The following is a 16,687-nucleotide window of genomic DNA, read 5'->3' on the forward strand; positions in this document are numbered from 1 at the left end:
ATTGCTATTGAGGATCTTTGCCAACTTACCACTTAGTAATTTCGGTATGAATTCGCCAAATCGAACTGCATCTGATTTAATGAATACTGAAATGAATCGTGAACTGCAGTACAGTACTGTAGAAATGGCAGCGATTGTTGCCCGCAATGTCCCACTAATGAATGAGGAACAAAGAACCATTTATGATCGCATTATGCTCGCAGTTTCAGCTGGACAAGGTGGGTTCTTCTTTTTGGATGCACCGGGTGGAACTGGCAAAACATTCGTTATTTCGCTAATTCTTGCTGAAATACGATCAAATAATGGCATCGCATTGGCCGTTGCATCATCGGGCATTGCAGCAACTTTATTGGATGGAGGTAGAACAGCTCATTCAGTATTTAAGCTGCCACTAAATATTCAGAATAACCCTGACGCAGTATGCAACATTAAGAAACAATCGTCCATGGCCACTGTGCTGAAACGGTGTAAAATTATTATTTGGGATGAATGTACTATGGCACACAAACATTCACTTGAGGCGTTGAACAGGACATTGAAAGATATTAAAAACAGTGACAAACTATTTGGCGGAACTCTGTTGGTCCTTTCAGGTGATTTCAGACAAACACTTCCAGTCATTCCACGTTCAACATACGCTGATGAGATCAACGCTTGCTTAAAATCATCTCCATTGTGGCGTAATGTTGAAAAATTACAGCTAAAAATAAATATGAGCGTTCAAATGCTTCAAGATCCATCCGCTGAAACATTTTCAAAACAACTCTTAGATATCGGTGATGGAAAAGTTGCTATAGATGAAACTGGGTACGTAAAATTACCGACCGATTTCTGCACAATCGCTGATTCGCAAGATACTCTCATTGAACAAATATTTCCCGATGTACACACACAGTACATAAATCATGAGTGGCTTGCAGAAAGAGCGATTTTAGCGGCAAAAAATGTAGACGTTGACAATTTAAATCTGAAGATACAAATGTTGTTGCCAGGGAACTTGGTATCATATAAATCTATTGATACAGTTTGCGACGACAGCGAAGCAGTAAATTTTCCCACAGAGTTTTTGAACTCACTGGATTTGCCAGGCATGCCACCGCATAATTTACAATTAAAGGTTGCATCTCCAATTATCTTGCTTCGTAATTTGAACCCGCCCCGGCTGTGCAACGGTACGCGATTAGTCATTCAAAAATTAATGAAAAACGTGATCGAAGCCAGGATTTTAAATGGCAAGTTCAGAGGTGAAAATATACTCATACCACGGATTCCTATTATACCTACAGATGTGCCAATTCAATTCAAACGTATTCAGTTTCCGATTAGATTGGCATTTGCAATGACTGTCAACAAATCCCAAGGTCAAACGATGTCTGTTTGTGGATTAGATTTGAGAACACCATGTTTTTCACACGGACAATTATACGTGGCATGCTCTCGAGTGGGTAAACCATCCAGTTTGTTTGTGTTAGCTAAAGATGGACTAACAAAAAATATTGTTCACGCTATAGCATTAAGAGATTGATATTGTTTAATAGTGTTACTGTCGTAATTGTTTAATTAATGATATATAATTTTAAGGAATAAATTATAATAACTTAAAAATAATGTTTGCCTTTTGTTATTTTTATATTCCGTCATCGTTCACAGCGCTCCATGCTTATTTCACGCATATACCACATTCTTACATACATACAATATATACATTCTAACATACATACATACTTACAATAAGTAAGCTATTTTTTGTCTACACTAGAAATTACTAGGAAATTATTTATATGGCAAAACAACGTTTGCCGGGTCAGCTAGTATATATATATATATATATATATATATATATATATATATATATATATATTTGTTATGATTTATTTTATTTTATTTATTTTTATTTTTTATTATTTTAAAATACTATTTTAGTTTATTTATTTATACTAATTTGTTTTTATTTATAATTAATCATATTTAAAATATGCTTTTTATTTTATTTTTTTTATTTCACAGAGGAATTTTTGCTGTGAGACAGCTCTTTCAAAATGTTGGAAGATATTGTATATAGAGCTTCTCAGATTTTAATAGCTGTAAGCTCTTTCATTCTAAATTTAATGCTAGCCCTTTTGTATTGGGGAAAAGGAAAAACCGTACCTATCATAAGAAATCCCTTATTAAAGAAATCGGCATCGAAACTGGCTCAAGAAATACGCGAAGGCAAAGTAAGTATTCCACTTTCTTTTACCAATTATTACCATTTCCTAAAATCGAAAAAATACTTTATTTATCAAAAGTTATGACTTCGATGTTTTGACAAATATTACATTAATAAATTTACATTAATACATAATACATACATTTATACATAATTAATAAATATACATTAATAAATTTAAAACTCGTTAAATCTCCTCTAGCAATTTAAAAAAAAAATTTAGATATGAACAAGTTTAATGAAGCTTAATGAATTACCACGAACTAGCTAAAATAGCCTAATGAATTAATATGAACAAGCTTAAAATATTACCAGGTTGAATATTGTAACTTTAGGCTCTTCTTGTCAATTTTTATTTTAAAGTTACAATCTTAATTATATAGAAGAGATGACTTCTAGATAAAATAAAAAAGTATTTAATATTGTAAATGTATTTAAAAAGTCTTGGCAAAAATGTATCGTAACTTTTTTTAATATTGTATTTAAAAATGTATTTAATATTTAAATGGATTTAACATCGTAATAAAAATGTATTTATAATTTTCTCAATGTGCGTGAGTATGAAGTTGGTTCATAAAATAAAAAAAGAAATTTTTGTAAAACGGGTTAAAATTTTTTTGCAAATTTATTCAATTGAAAATTGTAGAAAAACTAAATTCTATCTTGTTTATACTGTAGCGAAAACGTTCATACATAAAAAAAAAATGTGTTGACATTTGTCACAACTCTCGTGAATATAAGTTAAACACTTATATAGTAAAATAAATTATTGCGAAATATGCGTATAAATATTTAAAAAATTATTTAGTTAAAGGACAAATCGCATGGAAATTAAATTGATAGCAATGAAAATCCAGTTTTTTAAATTTTAAAATAGTTTGAAAATATTGTTAATGCTTTATCATACTCTGGAATTAGAGAAGACAATATTATTTAAATTAATTAGAAAAAAAAGTGGGGAGGGTCTAGACTGTCAAAATGCAATAAGATTTTGATGTCGCATCTCCTGGCGTTTATGTAAGTCACATGCAAGAATTGAAATAGGTACAATGGAACTATAATCACCTGAATTAAATTGGAATTAAGTCTATTCAAAAGAATAGATAAAGCTAATCTCCAGATTTTTTTTATATAATTTATTTTTCCTGTTAATACATTAATAAAAAAAATTAAAAGATATTTTTTATATTTATTATTATCTAATTTTAGTCTTGATATTTATTGTAACTTACATAATAAAAAGATGCAAAACACTTAAGCTTCATGATTACTTCGTAAGCTTCGTAAGTGACAACTGACTCATGCTTAAATCTCATAAATGATTAAGTGAATCACACTTAAGTCTCATCAGTTATTAAATGACTCACACTTAAGCCTCATGAGTGATTAACGTGCGGCAGCGCCGATACTACAACACCATATATGATTAATATACCAGATGAACAAACTTTCTTTAAGGTTACGCTTTTAATCCGAATAATCATATAAAGTTTTAGCGTAAAAAGAATTACTTTTGCTTATATTGTAGATTTCATAGAATGAATATTCTAATTTATGCGTAATCTATATTATTGATATTTTACTAGATTAATAAATATTCTCGTTTTCATTAGTAAAATTCTTATTCTATAAATAGATTTTTTATAAATTCCTATCTTGTTATAATATTCTTTAATTCTTATTTCAATTAGTTTTTCTATGAAATATTTAGTTTAAAAATGTTAAAAGCATGTCATTTTGATAGAAACTGTCTATATAATTTAGGTTTTTTTTATTGCATGGAATATATGTATTTTAACTTTCTACGAATATGTAAGAACTTTTTTTTAATGATTACATTATTTTTGAAATTCTTAATAATTTTTTTAAAATTTTTTTGATAAAGCAATATTATATTCTCTTTTTAACTACACTAATAAAGATGTGCTTTAAGACTTTTTATTATCCTTTCATTACTCTTTCTTGATTGATTTTTATATGATTATATAATTCATTCATCCGTAACACATTTTTCTGGAAAAATTAATTTTATGATATAATTCAACAATAGTTTTAATATCCGAAGCAATTTTTGTATAAGTTTATTCACTTTATTGTTCAATTTATTATACTTATTTTAATTCTAGGTTTGTGTTTGGTACAATTTATTATTTCATGAAGTTCACTTTCTTTTTGTTCCAATCCTGCATTATATCTATTGAAAATATTATGGATCATAAAAAAATTAATAATTTTCAAATTAATATCTACATTTTATCGATGCACAACATTTTTATCAGCTACTTATATCTGTACAAATTTTTATGCATGATATATGAATGTAGCTGGTGATTCTATTTATAATAAAATATCGCATATTTATTATGTGAGACTTTTGATTTATTATATTTGAATAAAATCAAGCTTTTAAATTTTAAAAAATGCTTCATTAATATCATAAATGGCAATAACTCTTTCTATTTATTTGAATTTTTAATTTTTCCATTAATCTATGTAGAATACCGATTTTGAATAAAATAAAATAAATTTATTATTACATGAAAGAATCCTGAAAAATTATTAATTTTCAAATCAATTTCTACATTTTATTGATGCACAATATTTGTATCAGCTACGTATATCTTCTCAAATCTTTATGTATGATATATGAATATTGCTAGTGGATTCATTTATTATAAAATATCGTATGTAAAAATATGTAATAAATCGTATGTAATGTAAATTTATTAAAACATATCGTATCTTTTATTACATTTTGATAAAATCAAGTTTTTTAATAAAAAAAAAATGCTTCGTCAACATCATGAATGTCAATAACATTCAACCATTGTCAACCATTTGTTTGATTTTTTTAAATTTTTCCATTAATTTATATAGGAATAATGATTTTGAATAAAACAAAATTCATTTATTATTAAATTTATAAATTCTAAAAAATTAATAATTTTTAAATTAATTTTTACATTTTATTGATGCATAACATTTGTATCAGCTATATATATCTGCTTTCAAATCATTACATGCGATCTTTGAATATTACCAGTGCATCCATTTATTATAAAATATAATATGCTTTTTATGTGACGCTTCTGACTTATTACATTTTGATAAAATCAAATTTTTAAATAAAAAAAGACTTCGCTAACATCATGAATGTCAATAACACATTCCATTTGTTTGTTTGATTTTTTTAATTATTTTTCCATTCATCTATATAGGAATACTGATTTTGAATAAAATAAAATATTTTCATCATTATTTATTATGAAAAAATGTGTACATTTTTTTTCAGCTCAAAAGTGAAGATGTTGTCCTAGCTTACATTGATAGAATTTTAGAAGTTGAACCTTTCATCAATGCCACAGTGAGTCGCTTCTTTAAAGACGCTTTGGAACAAGCAAGGGCAGCAGATGCACTTGTTGCTTCAGGAAACTATAGCCAAGAGCAACTTGCAAATGAAAAACCCTTGTTAGGTGTGCCTTTTACTGTCAAGGTTCTTTTTCATGTGAAAGGCAAGTATCTTACTGAACCTTTAAGTTTTTGAAAAAAAAAATGATATTCAGAAATTTTGTAGAAATGTATATTACAAATTTTACAAAATCTTTCATATATACAGGGTGACCCGAAGAGATTGAAACGCGGTTTAATTTTTTACACAATACAGACAAGTGGATAATGTCAATTGCAAAATAATTTCAAAATAAAGTTCAGAATAAAACTACGTTAATATAATTTTTTTGCCATTAATTTTCAAAAAGTCACACTTTTTAAATTTTTATGCGATCCCTCTAGACAAATTTGGTCATTTAAAAATTTTTTCTTTTCCTCCCAACAAGATTATTAGTAAAAACTGCATAACTGTATTTTTAAAACCAAATGAATTATAATAAAGAAAAAAAATTGACTTTTGGCATTTTTGGCATTCAAGCAACGAGACGCATTCGGCCCTCAATTTCAATTTATGTAGTCTCGAATTTGGCGCATATAATAAAAAATCATGCATACAAATAGATAATCATTTTATAAAATGTATTTTAGAAAGATCTTGTGATAAAAGAAAATCGCCTGCATTTCAGTATCCAGTTTAAAAAAAATATTTTTTAACATATATATTTCAGACGGCTCAATTACAATTAAATGAAAGGAAATAAATCGTCTGCGAATCAATGTGTTAAAATGCAGTTTTGAAAAATTATGAAAAATTTGACAATAAATTACTTACATGTATTTATTTTGAATTTTAGTTTTTACAGATAAAAATGTAAGCTAAAATCAAGATACGCTAAAAAAAACGAGAGTACGTGGCGGTGCTGTGAATATATCCTAAACAGGGAAAAAAGGTCTTAATGTAAACATTAGTATACACTTCATATTTTTATAACATGTAACAAATCGTATTTCCAATTTAGTATATAGTCAATATGCAGCGTGTTTAATTTTCTATTAAGTATAACTCACTCAATTTTAAAGATATGATTATGCGGTTTTATGTAATAAAGTTGTGTCATAGAAAATTTAAAGCTTTCTGAATGACTAAATTCATCTAAAGAGGTTGCATAAAAATTTAAAAAGTGTGTCTTTCGGTAAATTAACGGGAAATTTTTTTCATTGGCATGATATTATTTCTTTCTTTACTTTGAACTACTTTACAATTTACATTGCCCTATTATCTCGAATAGGTAAAGAATTAAATCGCGTTTCAATCTTTTTGGGATACCTTATATAGTCGATTTTTTTCAAGGAAGTAAGATTTTTCAAAAATATACGAATTTTATCAAAGAAATTTTTAAAAGGGCAAACTATAAACTAAGAAACATTTTCGTATAAAATTTTTTGATTACTCATTGGAATGAAGTAACAACCATTGGTTTTTTTTTCTTAAGAAAGGATATCAATTAAACAAGAAAAAATACATTCTCAATATTCTTATTGCACCTGAAATTTTTATATCTTCTTAACCTTTTTACTCATGTGCCAAACGAGCACCGAATTATTGATTCTAAAAGTTAAATTAAATTGATCTAAGATTCAATAATTATATGAAAAATTAAGAAGTAAAATTAAATTATTATAAGATTCTATAATTCTTTGAAAAATTAAGAAGCGAAATTAAATTGTTTTAAGATTCTATAATTCTATGAAAAATTAAAAAGTGAAATTAAATTGTTCTAGAGTTCTATAATTCTATGAAAAATCAAAAAGTTAAATTAAATTGTTCTAAGATTCTATAGTTCTATGAAGAATTACTTATAATACATAAATACATCAATTATTCAATGGGCTCTTAGTTGAAACCGTAGAACAGGACATTCTCCTAGGAGCGGAATTTTTACTTTAAATTCAATTTAATTTTATGTTTCTTAAAGAAGGATTATAAAACCTTGAAAAAAAGTTCAGCTAATTAAAAGACGAAGAAAGAGGGATGAAAAATGAGGATCTAAAAGATTTTGATATGTAAGATTAACTATTTTATGAAGTCACTATTTTTATATTTCTTGTATTAAACTGTTTTGATACTTTAATTCTTTTAAGATTTCTTAATAATTCTTAAAACTAACAAAGCATAATTGTTATTTAGAAAAAATGATTTTTTTAAAACAATATTTGATTCGATATATCGATTTTTTTCCTTAGAAATCTTTTAGTTGGTTTATAAAGTTTACAACTATATTTTCGTATAAAATTTGAGACATAATACCAGATTTATTCTTCTGTAATTCACTATTGGCACTAAATGGAATTTTAGTGAATTTTCAGTAGAAAAATTGAATTTGGTTCATGAGCGCTTCAACAATAATTCATGTATGTTTTATCCATACCACGTTATTTCTCAATAAGAACGGAATCAACATTTATTCTATAAAATAATGATACATTTCTTTTTGACAATTTATTAAAAATGACATTCGGAGGAGCCTTTTAAAATTTTTCTGACACTGATTGCGCTATTTTAAAGAATGATCTAATGTTATTTCTGCGATAGGTTTGCCATGTACAGGCGCAAGTAAGCTATTCGAAGACCAGATTGCGACCGAAGACGCAGCTGTGATTTCATTAATGAAAGGTGCTGGTGCTATTCTAATTGCGACCACTAATTCGGCTGAACTGGCAATGGGCATAGAAACTGTTAATAAAATTTATGGTAGAACTTGCAATCCTTATGATACAAATCGAACACCTGGGGGGAGTAGTGGTAAGTATGAGTTTCAATTATCACAAATGCATCTTGTTCAAAAATGGTGTTAGCAAATGCCATAAAAGTCTCCTCATTAGTGGACCTTAACAAATCTATTCCACTACTTAGTATTTCTGAATTATTCTTTAATCGATTATATATTTAAAATTAAATAATAATAATAATTGAAAATTTGAATAATATTTCTTGAATAAGAATTTTTTTAATTATAAAAGCAAATGTGCGTCAAAATGGAATATTGATATAACTATATAGTTAATAACTGATAGTGTATTTGTAAGTATAGATTGCATGTAAAATATTTTAAATAGAAGGAACTTCTAAAAACTCACTTTTTAATAAATTAGTAATTCATAAAGTTTACACCTAGGCGAGAAGTAGAATTTCGACTACCTCTAAGGGAAGCCGCGAAACACTTATAATTAATTTTATAATTTTCATAATTTTATTTAAATTTTTATTTCAGCTTCAGAGGTCACGAGATCAAGGAATAGAGGTGAAATCTAAAAAAGAAATATTTTTACGAATTTTCTAGATGATGCATATTTTCAGTATGGACATGGAGTATCTAAAGTAGCAATATTCTACTTAAGAATGAAAGCTTGCTCAGTTTTTGAATTACCACTCTGCTAAATTTCATCATTGATCGGCGAAATCAGAATGCTAAATATTTGGTATTAGTAATTATTTGTATTCCATTTTAATTCTTTAAGAATGGCAGCCTGTTAAGCTTTCGGATTCCTATTGTACTAAATTTTATCACTGAAGTTTGATATTAGTGCATATGATATTGATTATAACTAATGTTAAACTTCACTTTAATTCTTTAAGAATGGTAGCCCGTTCAGCTTTCAGTTCCCCGTTGTAATAAATTCTTTTTTTTCACTGGAGATCGAGATCTGCGAATGAGATATTGATTGTTAACAGTGTTAAACATCACTTATTCTTTAAGAATGGCAGCCAATTAAGCTTGATTCATATTATAATAAATTCTTTATCTGAAAGTTGAGATCAATGCATCAAATATTGATTGTTAGCAATGTTAAATGTCACTGTAATTCTGTAAGAATGATAGCCTGTTAAGCTTTTAGATTCCCATTGTTATAATTCTTTCACTGGAGATCGAGATCTGCGAATGAGATATTGATTGTTAACAGTGTTAAACATAACTTATTCTTTAAAGAATGTCAGCCAGTTAATCTTGATTCATATTATAATAAATTCTTTATCTGAAAGTTGAGATCAATGCATCAAATATTGATTGTTAGCAATGTTAAATGTCACTGTAATTCTGTAAGAATGATAGCCTGTTAAGATTTTAGATTCCCATTGTTATAATTCTTTCACTGGAGGTCGAGATCTGCGAATCAGATATTAATTGTTAGCAAGGTTAAGAATCTCTCTGATTCTTTAATAATGGTAGCCTGTTAAGCTTTTAGATTCCCATTGATAAAAATTCTTTCACTGGAGATCAAGAAAAATGCACCAGATTTTTATTATTAGTAGTTTTACGCATCGCTCTAATTCTTTAAGAATGGTTGGCAGTTAAGCTTTCAGATTCCCATTGTAATAAAAAAAATTTTCTGGCTGTGGAGATAAGTGCATCAGACATTGATTGTTATAGCAAAGTTAAACATCACTTTTATTTCTTAAAGAATGGCAGCCAGTTAAGCTTTCAGATCCCCTTTGTAATAATTTTTTTTCTGGCTGTGGAGATAAGTGCATCAGACATTGATTGTTAGCAGTGTTAAATATATCTCTAATTCTATAACAACGGTAGCTTCTTAAGCTTTCAGATTCCTACTGTAATAAATTCCTTCACTGCCGGTGGAAATCAGTGCATCAGATATTGATTGTTAGTAGTGTTAAACATCACTAATTCTGTAATTGTTTCGTTTTCGGATTTTCACTGGAATAAATTTTATAACTTGTAAGTAGTTGAAGTCAGAAAACCAATTGCAAAATATTGACTGTTATTAGTGATTTGTACCCAATTTTAATTCTTTAAGAATGACGATCTCTTTATTTTCTGATTCTCATAGTAATAAATTTTCTCAGAGGTCGAGATCAGTGCACCAGATATTGATTGTTAGTGCAGTTAAAAATCACTCTGATTCTTTAAAAATTGCGACTTGTTTCATTTTCGGATTTCCACTGTTCTAAATTTTATTTCTGAATGTCGAAATTAGAGCAACAAATTAAATTTCTTAGAAATGTTTTGATCCCTCTTTAATTTGTCGAGAATGGCAGCTTGTTCAGTTTTTGGATTCCCACTGTACTGTATTTTACGACTAGAAATCGAGATCAGAGCATCAAATATGGTGCTCTGAAGAAGACGTCTAAAATGTAATAGTAGTATATGGACTACTATCGTTATATCTTCTGGTGATAGAGAGATTTGACTTCATTCTAATTTTTCTAGAATGGCGGCTTGTTCAGTTTTCGCATTTTCACTAAATTTTACAACTGGAGGTCGATCTTAGAAAGTTAAATGGATTGTTAGAAATACTTGAACACCATTTTAGTTCTTACTTTGTGCAAGTAATTAAGTGGAAGTGAGATGTGATTTCATCTTCCAATAATGCGAAGAAAAATAAAATATAATTTATATAATTATATATAATGACAATTCTCTTTAATTAATCTCTGATAAATTGCTCATTATCAAGCGATATTAAACATGACATATCGTGCGTAAATCAATCTGGGCAAAAAAACTGAAGATATCTGTACTCATTTCAATTCCAGAACGTGCATTGATGGTGTCTTATCCAGCTTGTTTTTTGTTAGTTTTTAAAAATTTCCCCAATAAATTTTATAGGGCATAAAATGTTTTTTGTTTATTTATACAAAGAACATTTTATTTATACTATACACAAAAATTGAAAAACAATTATTTCAAGGAATTGTGTGTATAGGAATTTGGAAATGTCTGATTCAGTAAGAATTCTAATAACGGAAAAAGGTTTGAGTCACTGCATTGCATCATTTAGTCATATATTATGTAGCCTTAGAGCCATCATTATTCCACGAATTCCTCTTATAATTTAAATAAAAGCCTGCAATTAATGACATCATGCTATTGGATATCTCCACTAATACGTCAGAAACTAAATCCTGAAGCGCCTTAGAGCCCTCATTATTGCACGAGTTCTTCATATAATTTAAATAAAAGCCAGCAATCAATGACATCATGCAATTGGTTATCCTTACTAATACGTCAGAAACTAAATCTTGAAGAGCCTTAGAAGCATCATTATTGCACGAGTTCTTCATATAATTTAAATAAAAGCCAGCAGTCAATGACATCATGCAATTGGTAATCCTCACTAATAGATCAGAAACTAATTCCTGAAGAGCCTTATAAGCATCCTTATTGCACGATTTCTTCATATAATTTAAATAAAAGCCAGCAGTCAATGACATCTATGCAATTGGTTATCCTCACTAAACGTCAGAAACTAAATCTTGAAGAGTCTTAGAAGCATCATTATTGCACGAGTTCTTCATATAATTTAAATAAAAGCCAGCAATCAATGACATCATGCAATTGGTTATCCTCACTAAACGTCAGAAACTAAATCTTGAAGATCCTTAGAAGCATCATTATTGCACGAGTTCTTCATATAATTTAAATAAAAGTCAGTAATCAATGACATCTATGCAATTGGTTATCCTTACTAATACATCAGAAACTAAATCCTGAAGAGCCTTAGAGCCATCCTTATTGCACGATTTCTTCATATAATTTAAATAAAAGTCAGTAATCAATGACATCTATGCAATTGGTTATCCTTACTAATACGTCAGAAACTAAATCCTGAAGAGCATTAGAGGCATCGTTATTGCACGAGTTCCTCCTATAATTTAAAAAAAGCTGTAATCATTAACATCATACTATTAGTTATCTTCACTAATACGTCAAAAATTAAATCCCGAAAGAATAAAATTACTGTTTGTTTTTTTTCATTACAGGAGGAGAATCCGCCTTGATTGCTGCTGGTGGATCTGTGATTGGTATAGGCAACGATTTCATGGGAAGTATTAGGATTCCAGCTCATTGCACGGGAATATTTGCCCATAAACCGACAAGAGGTATAAGAAATATTTTTGAAACGCTAAACACGTTAAGCACCACGTCATTCAACGGTGACAAACAGCAAATTTTTATTATGCATCTTATCAATCACCGATGACTGACATTATAGTTTTCGTTCAGAACCCATCAATCATTGATTAACATTATAGTTTTCATTCAGACCCCACTAATCGTTGTTGACTGACATTATAGTTTTCATTCAAATTACATCAATCACGGTTGACTGACATTATAGTTTTCGATCAGAGCCCATCATCAATTCTTGTTGACAGACATTATACAATAGTTTCCGTTCAAAATCTATTGATCATTTATATTTAAAAAATTATATTCTCTTAAGAAATTTGAAATTAGAGAGCGCGAAATAATGCACCTAAATGCATGCAGGTTCTTTTGCAACTTTACGTAGATCGCTAGTTGTCAGTATATCAAAGAAATTGGATATCATGTGTACCTTGTGGATACCGTTTATACCTAAAGAACGACAAAAAAAGGCTTGGTGCTTAACGTACTAAATTGTATTTATAAGTTTTATTGGTGCTTAATATGGAAATTATATTGAAAGATATATTTAATTTTTTTTAAGATTTAATTTTAATCATTTCTAAAATACAGAGTGCCAAAGTTAAAAGCATCGAAAAGTAATGGCTTAAACCAAGTGGGCAGCACATAATGAATTAAAATTTTATTATAAGTCAGGTGGAAACTCCCTTTCTTTATTGATTCATGAAGTTAACAAAAATAACACATCAAATACTAATGAAACTGCAAAAGAGTTTTTTTAAACTTATGTATTGACTCTCTCTTTCTCCACAATAAAAAAGATGAGAATCTGTATCTGTGGGCTTTCTAATGCTTTAAAAATCATACATCATGACATAAGGCTACCAAACAAGGTACTTATATATTTTGAAGGATAGTAAAAAGCGCCTTCGTGCGATCTTTTTTTGAAATTTTAATTAATTACAATTAATGGGCAATTTAAAAAATTCCTTTCCAAAAATATAACAGCACATAAATAATTTTTGCTTCATCCTAACATTAAAATAAAAATGTCTTTTCAATGATGCCATTTTTTTGTTATATTATTCTGTTTTCTACTTTTCATTCGAGTTTTGTAAAAAAAATAATTGTACAGTGCAATTAATATATTTCATAGTTGAAGAAAATTTCAAATCATTTGTATATTTGCTACCAGAGTTCATGCGGATTTTTTTTTATAAAGATACAAAGATACAGTGGGTAAAAAAAGTTTCCGTACGGAAGACTAAAATAAAAATAAACTAGCACAATTTCTAATCTTTGCTTTTTATCTTTATAAACTACTTATATATTGTTAATATGAATCTTTAAAAGGGATTTTCATACTAAATTTTTCCTTTTTACAAAACCCAGCAAGTCCGTTTGAAATTTTAAAGATAAATGACGAAGTATCATGCAAAAAAATTTCCTTGCGTAATATGCAAATTCCTCCGGACTTACTCTACAACTAATCCACAGTAAATATTCGAAGTTTGATAGTTTGTCAGAGTGAAGAATACGACATAACAACAGTTGTTTAATTCCAATGTTTCGCTGATCGTCTTATAATGAAAATTCAGAAATCCATTCGAGAGTTAGAGATTAGGTTGCGAAAAAATGGAATATTTATGAAAAAAAATCAGTGAAATGACTTACAAACCAAAGTCTACAGTGCAGAATATTATTGAAAGATACACCGTGCTGTGTAAACATTTGAGGATAGAGATCGATCCGGAAGAACTCCGAAGTTAAATCGCACGCATAAAAGAAATATCATGTGTAAGGTACAAGATAATCCCTCGGATTAGTGCACCTCAACTTGCAACTGATTTAATGGTTAATTACAACATTAAATTCGCATCTTAAATTCTTAGAAATGTCATTTAAAAAAAGGTTATAATGGATGTGGGGCCCGTAAGAAGCCGGTTATAAGTATCTGCTACAGAAAAAGCGTCTCGAGTTTACAAAGAAACATATAAGCAAACCTCTATCTTTTTGGGAATCGGTCCTTTTTAGTGATGAATCAAAATTTAATATCCGTGGGTCAGATGGTCGAGTTATGATCTGGAGGGAATCAAAACAGCATATGTTACTTAAGAATTTATGTGGAACTGTGAAGCACGGTGATGGTTGGAATATGGTATGGGGGTGTATAAGTGCTGCTGGTGTTGGATATTTATGTTTATAAATGGAAATATGGATAGGTACATACATCTTGACATTCTGAAATAAAACGTTTTAATCAATGCAGATAAACTGTCCATTGGAATGGACTTTAATTTTCAACAGGACAACGATCCTGAGCACACCTCCGAGATTCATCAAGAGTATAATGTAAAAAAAAAAAAAAAAAAAAAAAAAACAGCTTCATAGCCCTCCCCAGTCACCCGATTTAATCCTTATAAGACATTTATTGGAAGAAATCGGTCACGAATTAAAAAAATATGACACAAAGAACAAGGTTGAATTCAAAAGAGTCATTCAAGACATTTGGAGTAGTATTTCTCCAGAAACAACAAAAAAACTTATGAGGATTATGCCACAACATTTGAGAGAAGTGATAAAGGCCAAAGGAAGGCCTACCGATCATTAGATGCAAGTTGGTCAGCATGAAAAAGGTTTTTCATGTACTATGCAAGTACCGTAGGAAACTTCTTTGTTTCTTATTAGTGGCATTTTTTTTATTCTTTCAATTTAAGTAATTTAATTTTTTTCATAGTTTTTCTCTTATATTATTGATAAATAATAAATGAAATTGTGTTAAACCAATTTTAAAATTTTCGTTTTCATAACAAAATATTTTGCGCCAAAAATTTAACTTTTATTAACAGTCATAGCTGTGTACGGAAACTGTTTTTACCCACTGTATATTTTTTCCATAATGAGCAGTTTTTTTACTTTCTGGTATACGAAATGCAGTGGAAGTATTGTAGTCGTCAGAAAATTTGAAATCGAGATTTTAGCATATCTCCATGTTTGAGATCTCTCTGAATCAGAAAAACACATTTTTGGTATTATGTCTGTTTATGAATATGATTACTCAAACGTTAAGGCAAGACCGCGTTTGGCACTTGAACTACATTTGTATGTTTCTATCAAATTTTAAATGAAATTTATTCACAAGAAGTCTGTCTATCTAGTTGTTCGAGTACAAGTGAACTCATCACTACAAAACTCAAAACCTTGATAAGATTTGATATATAAATTTATCGTTTATAAATTTTGAACCCAAATCTTCAATGCCTGTCTGTCTGTATTTTCGCATGCATGTAAATTCAGTAACTCATAAATGCAATGACTTAAATCAATGAAACTGTGTGTAATCTTCTGACAACAACTGTAATTTTATGTCAAATTTTGATGTACACTCATGTCCAAAATTAAGGTCACAAAAATGTTTTTCAAAAAAATTCTAAATGGCTACCAGTAAAATTTAAACAAATTATATTTTATATATTTCGAAGAACCTCTAACACGATATTAACCTTTGTTGTAGGAAAAAATGTTGTTTAGTATTAGTTTCTGGGGAACTACTAATATTAGACCATTTAGTCATCTGGGATTTTTGCCTGCAATTTTGTGAATATTGCATTAAAACAAAAAATTTAAACGGTTTCCTCTGAGAATGGGTTCTCATAATCGTTTAGACGATTCCTTGAGATGGAGAACCGTTGGCAGGCTTGAAGCTGGGCAGTCTCAAGCGAAGGTGGCTAGATGGTTACAAGTGGCACCGAAAGTGGTATCCAGGCTGTGAATCAATTCCAAACAAGTGGTACTATAACCAGGAAGGCCAGCCAAGACCATCACAGAGCAACGACGCCTGTACAGGATCGCTATTTGGCATTCAGCGCACGACGGCATAGGCTGACAACGGCTCCTCAACGTGCTCGTGACCTTGCTGCTGCATCTGGAATAAGAATTTCCAGACAAAAAGAATACAGACGTCTAGCAGAGAGGGCTCTTTATGCCGGGCAACCAGTTGAGTGCCCTTTGACTGCAAAATCCGGCTGTTGTGGTGCCTAACATATCAGTCTTGGGCGCAGCAAGAATGGGGGCGTGTTCTTTTCAGGGATGAGTCGAGATTTACCACACAGAGTGACACTCGTCGAATTTTCATCTGGAGAGAGCAAGGAGCTCGCTATCATCCCTCCTACGTAAAAAA

At 29.3% G+C, this 16,687-nt stretch overlaps 2 protein-coding genes across 4 annotated transcripts in view; both read left to right on the plus strand.

Moving 5' to 3' along the window:
• Positions 1-16,687, plus strand: part of LOC129988198 (fatty-acid amide hydrolase 2-B-like) — a 52,742-nt gene that overhangs the window by 22,468 nt on the left and 13,587 nt on the right. For all 3 annotated transcript variants that reach the window (XM_056096357.1, XM_056096356.1, XM_056096358.1), the window contains exons 2-5: positions 2,008-2,216; positions 5,502-5,721; positions 8,193-8,402; positions 12,381-12,500. In XM_056096357.1, the coding sequence (XP_055952332.1) occupies positions 2,040-2,216; positions 5,502-5,721; positions 8,193-8,402; positions 12,381-12,500 (727 nt within the window). In that variant the 5' untranslated portion in view covers positions 2,008-2,039. The remainder of the gene's footprint in view (positions 1-2,007; positions 2,217-5,501; positions 5,722-8,192; positions 8,403-12,380; positions 12,501-16,687) is intronic.
• LOC129988200 (ATP-dependent DNA helicase PIF1-like) lies at positions 31-1,558 on the plus strand. The gene has a single exon (XM_056096359.1). The coding sequence runs from the start codon at positions 47-49 to the stop codon at positions 1,523-1,525; it is 1,479 nt and encodes a 492-aa protein (XP_055952334.1). The 5' UTR covers positions 31-46; the 3' UTR covers positions 1,526-1,558.

Source organism: Argiope bruennichi, chromosome 10 (assembly GCF_947563725.1).
Source record: "Argiope bruennichi chromosome 10, qqArgBrue1.1, whole genome shotgun sequence".
NCBI classification, from domain to species: domain Eukaryota; kingdom Metazoa; phylum Arthropoda; class Arachnida; order Araneae; family Araneidae; genus Argiope; species Argiope bruennichi.

Bases quoted from the DNA above. Each gene is read 5' to 3' on its own strand.
- LOC129988200 (XM_056096359.1), top strand. From the start codon at position 47: ATGAATTCGCCAAATCGAACTGCATCTGATTTAATGAATACTGAAATG.